At 40.6% G+C, this 5,684-nt stretch overlaps 1 protein-coding gene across 1 annotated transcript in view; it reads left to right on the plus strand.

Moving 5' to 3' along the window:
* Positions 1–5,678, plus strand: part of LOC102293035 (zinc finger protein 888-like) — a 30,807-nt gene extending 25,129 nt beyond the window's left edge. Inside the window, exons 2-4 of the mRNA XM_042227950.1 lie at positions 248–342; positions 654–1,250; positions 4,298–5,678. Of these exons, the coding sequence (XP_042083884.1) occupies positions 325–342; positions 654–1,250; positions 4,298–4,858 (1,176 nt within the window). The 5' untranslated portion in view covers positions 248–324 and the 3' untranslated portion in view covers positions 4,859–5,678. The remainder of the gene's footprint in view (positions 1–247; positions 343–653; positions 1,251–4,297) is intronic.
* The last annotated feature ends 6 nt before the right edge of the window (positions 5,679–5,684 follow it).

Below are 5,684 nucleotides of genomic sequence, written 5' to 3' on the forward strand. Positions count from 1 at the left end.
TGGACAGCTTTTGTTCTGAGGGTTTGGAGAGAGCCTGTCTGTGTGTCTGCATTCACTTTGTTCCTCTAACAGAAAATCAATGTGCAGATGTTGATTCCTGCAGTGACTGTTGTTCTTCAGCCTGTAGAAACCATCCTGCAGCTGCTGGAACAAATGAATCTTCTAAATGTTGCTTTCTCTGGTTTGTGTTTGCTCTGCTTCTTTTTGTCAGAGATCAAATACATAAAAATATTCTTTTGTGTCCCAGCTGATCAGCAGGAGGAGAATCTGACGGAGGAACAGTTTCAGCCATTTGGACTCAGCTCAGCCACTACAGAGGAAACAATGAGCTCAACACAGACGGTGAGGAAGAAATGTTGAACCTGTGGTCAAGTTACAAGAAAATACAAAGATAACATTTTATAAGGATACTGAAGTAAAATAAAGTAATTTTTCATACAATATTTTTTTTTTCCAATGAGCAAAATATTTTCCTTATTGTCATTTTCATTACAGAGGGAGTTTCAATTCAATTCAATTTAATTTATATAGCGCCAAATCACAACAGCAGTCGCCTCAAGGTGCTTTATATTCTACAGTAGATCGTGCATTAGTAAAAAAGTTTGTTCCGTGACTGCGTTTCACTCACTGCCTCTGTATCTCTGTCACTGCAGGACCGACATGAAGCGAGACGTCAGCGCTCTCAGGAGGCCGACAAACCTCACAGAAGAAAGAGAGAGAGAAAATACAGCTGTGATGAGTGTGGGAAGTGTTTTACTCAGAACTCCAGCCTGAAATGTCATCGGCTCATCCACACTGGGGAGAGACCATTCACCTGTGACTTGTGTGGAAAGTCTTTTACCGACGCCGGAAGCTTGAAAACACACCAACTCATCCACAGTGGACTTAAACCATACAGCTGTGATCAGTGTGGCAAAGCTTTTGCTCGCAGTAGCTACTTAAAGAGTCATCAAGTTACCCACTCTGGAATTAAGGCGTACAGCTGCGACATTTGTGGAAAAACTTTCAGACATCAAGGGTATCGAAATATTCACCTACGCATCCACACCAGACATGAAGTTTACTGCTGTGATCAGTGTGGGAAACTATTTGTAACAGACACACAGTTACAACATCACATGTTTACTCACAATGAGGAGAGACCTTATAAATGTGACAAGTGTGAGAAGACATTTAAAGCTCCACATTACCTGAGAGTCCACCAACAGATCCACACCAATAAGAAACTGTACAAGTGCAGTTACTGTGAGGTATGTATTTATATTTTTATCTTGTTATTTTAGCCTGGCTGTTTGGAACAACTCTGCTTATTCAGTTGTGTTAGCATGTTAGCAATTAGCTGGTTTTATTGCTCAGCTTAGCTCTCCACACTCTGGACTCTCTGCTCAGTTCAGTTGGTTTTCCCATTGCGCTGCACAGTCAGCAACTCGCCCACTTCTCCATGTGTCTGTGATGTTTTGTCAACCTCGACTAGGGCTGGGCTATATCTTACCGTTCACGGTAATACCGGTGTAATTTTGGGCAACGATAGGAAAATGACATATCGCGATAGAATATGGGTAAAACGCACATGCGCAGTGCCTTTGTTTACATACGCACATGGCGGCGATGCAGAATGAGAAGAGTGAAAGCGGATCGTTGAATGAAACGGATGAACCAGAACTGGTTTGTCAAAATGCTGCAACTTCAGTGGTGTGGAACTGGTTTAGCTTTCGTCCGTCAGATACACAACAAAGCACTATTTTTGGTAGAGCATGCTAGCGGGCCGTCGTTATTACCGTGTTGTTTGGAAAATACGGCGCACTTAAAATCAATCCTTTGATTTTTCTGAAAGTCGACAGAGCCCCTTATAATCCCGTGTGCCTTATGTATGAACTCTGGTTGTGTTTACTGACCTCGAAACGATTTTATGTGCACGGCGCTCGAAAATCTGTCAAATGTTTCAGTACGACTTTGCTAAGCTACGAAGCCGCACCGCTTGATGGATTGTCGGAGCATTACGGCTATCGTAGGCGGAGCTTTTGCGGAGTATAGTACTGGCTTACATAATAGTGTCCGTGCAATTCACTGTGAAATGCCTTTTGGTTAAACTGTCAGCAATGAATTTGCACTGTTAAATTTTTATATAACTTTAATGCACATAAAAAACAGCTGCTTGTTTAAGTGAAATTAAATTGATGGTTTTTTTTTTGCACTAATAAAGTTGATTATTGGCTTTAGTATTAACCATTTTGCAATGTATACTGATAATCATTTTTGGTCATGCCCTGCTCTAGCCTCAAATTGTTCTACATACGCAGTCTCGGAGACCTGCTTCAGGTTACTAGGGCTGAACGATTATGGAAAATAATCTAATTGCGATTTTTTGCCCCAATATTGCGATTGCGATGCGATATGCGATTATTTTTTAAGGTCTTTGTCTTCTGTATTATTAAACAAAGACAAGCAATACATCATATAGTATGGCCAATACTATATTACATTAATTTTAAACTGTTCTTTCCTGGAAGACAGACCTCTGTTATGATGACATGAGGTGATGCATGAATTGATGACTGACATTTTTATTTAACTTCTTCAATCACAACAGTATATTTGAACATACACAATAGTTTATTTTTAGCTTACAAACATCTGAGCATAAAGTGCTGACAAGGAACCCTGGTGTAAACATTAAAATGAAAGTCAGTACAATGTGCAGATTGCAGAAATATACATAAAAAAAATCAGTGGCTTTACCACACTCAGTTTTTCGACATCTGTGAACTACTAGACAGTCATTCAATTAAAAAATAATATTAAATAAATAAAACTAATAAATAAAAAATACACACATCTTACTGATCTCTGCAGTCAGTAACATTACACATAAAGTGCAAACATAATAGCAATTGTATAAACACACACACAAACACGCCTTTAAAACTTAAAGGCGTGAAATTGGACGGTCTAGCCTTCTGACTAGTTCTGATTAGCGTCACCGCTGTCTCGGTGGAGTTTAATAAACTCGGCCGTCTGCTTCTTGCTATCTAAAATATAACCAGACACTGGTGTAAATTCTCGACTGTCTCATACTTCTGTTTAATAAGTTTTCTGTTTGACGTTTAGTCAGCTGTGTGAAAACCAAGGAGGAACCCACCCGGGGGATTAATAAAGTTTTATTTTATCTAATCTAATAACTTTAATCTCAGCCAAACCGATTTACTCACGAACAAACAAAACACTGAAAAAAGCCCAACAATAACATTTTTAGGTTGTCTAAGTGACTTATATATTACGTTTAACCCGAGCAGCGAAACTCCGCGGTGATCTGAAAATGATGTGCCGGGAGTTGTGCCGTTCTCGGCCGCATCAGTAACCCTCGAGCTCCCGGCTAGCTGTCGAGCTGGTGGGTAGCAGACGCCTCTGAAAACGTCGAAGCACTTTTGCAAATATGGGATATCTTGATAAACCGAGCAGATATTTGATGTTTACACAACTACTTTCTCGCCTGAAAATATGTTAAAAGTTTATTTTGTGACCCAGAAAGATTAGTATGAGTAATTTTAAAACTTAGTAGCGGCCGCCATTGCTGGAAACTGGAGTTTGGCTGGGCCGCGCTATGAATTCTGGGATATGGTAGCCAAGGACACGCCACTAAATTCGGAGACGATTTCGGTCACCGGCTTATCCCGCCCAGCCCCCTCACACGCCTCGGCGCGTTCGCTGTGACGTAATCGGTCTACAAATGCGGCCTCAGGAGGATGCAGCCCATGAATTTGGACATGTCCAGAGTATAATCGCAGCCTTTGCGGTTAGAAAATTGCACTTGATCATGTCGCGATATTATCGCAAATGCGATATATGTTCAGCCCGTTATTACTCTTTGCAGTCTAACTACAGTCCACTAACTGCTATGCTAAAGAAAACAGATGGTGGAGGCTGCCCGTATACACTCCACACTATTCCTGCCCACCTTTAAGGTGCAGGAAGCTGCTGGAGTAATCTCCTGAACAATAGTTATCACCACTCAGCCAACATTGCCACATGGAGGTATAGAAAGAGAAGAATTCAAAAGCAGAAGCAATTTTTTCCCCACAAAGTCTCAAGTTTTCAAACTATTGCAACATCTCCTTTACATCTGTATGTATATAGTGGAGATGCTCTGTATCTCACTGTACAATTGTGTAGTGACAATAAAGGCATTCTATTCTATTCTATGTATGTCTCTGATTCTGCTCTTATATATTAAAAGGATTAAAAAGGATAAAAATGTTGAAGGAATTCCCGACTTCACTGTCTTTGTGTCTTTGTTTAGAAGCAGAGCGACACAGATGGATCCACTTCTCAACCCTGTCGTCACTGTGGTGGTCGGAAAGAGTTTCGCTGTGACCTTTGTGGAAAAACTTTCAGTAATCAAAAGAGCCTAAAGTTACATCAACGCAGACACACTGGAGACAAAATGAGCTACTGCAAAGAATGTGGGAAAGGCTTCCCCATACCAAGTAAATTAAAAGAACATGAACTCTGTCACAGTGGGGTTAAAAAGCATGTCTGTGACCAGTGTGAGTCATCCTTCACCATTGCACGTGATCTTAAAATACATAAACGAGTCCACACAGGAGAGAAACCATACAAGTGCAGACACTGTGACAAAAGCTTCTCACGGTCAGGTCATCGTAATATTCATGAAAATACACACATTGAAGGGAACTTCAGCTGTGACCTGTGTGACAAAAGCTTCAAGAATCTCAGTTCATACTCCGAACATAAACGATCCCACGCTGTAAATAAACTGTTTCACTGTTACCAATGTGCAAAAACATTCACTTCATTATCTGCTCTGTGCAAACATCAGCGTGATCATGCAGGACAGTGATCACTGGATCAAAAGTATTTGGCCTTTTCTCCAAGCAGCCTGAATAAATCACTTTAATGTTTTTTTTTTCTCCCTCTCAAACTCATCTTACATCACAGCCACTGTGATCTTTAGTGGACCGGTTCAGTGAAACTTCCCTTTCTGTCAGTGTAAAGAAATTACATATTTAACTGCTTTTATACACAACAAAGGGGGAAAAAAACTGTCAGCATGATTGTTTGGACTTAAATTGTGAGAAATAAATGTAAAATTGCAGAAAAGTGTTGACTGTACAGTTTTTGTTTTTAAAGAACAAGTGTCTAGTTGAAAGTGAAAATAAACTTTTCTGTCCTTTAATTGTTTATTGCTTAATTATTGTTTTAAAGATGCTTGTTTTATTTACCCTTTGTCTCACTCTCCCTCACATGACCAGATTTACCTTGTTTCTTCTTTTGCTTTCTCGCTCCTGATTGGCCCTTAATTGCACTCACCTGGCTGTATCCCAATTCAGGGTCTGCAGCCTTAAAGTACGCAGCCTTAACGGTCCACACGGGCCGCGTACTCAAAGACCGCTACGGCCGGAAGTGCGAGGTGTTACGGCTGGTGCATTAACTTAGTGCTTAGGCACCCTTAGGCTGAAGCGGAAGGGGTGAGCCGCCTTTTCTTTGGAACAGTTTTCTCCTGTTTTCCGGGTTAGGGAGCGAGGGTTAGTATTGTCATTTGTTTGTTCTGTTTCTTTCTTAGGGTTTAGTTAGTTTTCTGGTGGGACTTAGTTGGTTTTGTTTATTATTTTGGCCTGGGTTCACCCTGGAGCTATGCTTCATTACCTTCAATAAAATCACCTTTT

Source organism: Haplochromis burtoni, unplaced genomic scaffold, assembly GCF_018398535.1.
Source record: "Haplochromis burtoni strain Fernald_Lab_line unplaced genomic scaffold, NCSU_Asbu1 Contig_291, whole genome shotgun sequence".
Taxonomy (NCBI): domain Eukaryota; kingdom Metazoa; phylum Chordata; class Actinopteri; order Cichliformes; family Cichlidae; genus Haplochromis; species Haplochromis burtoni.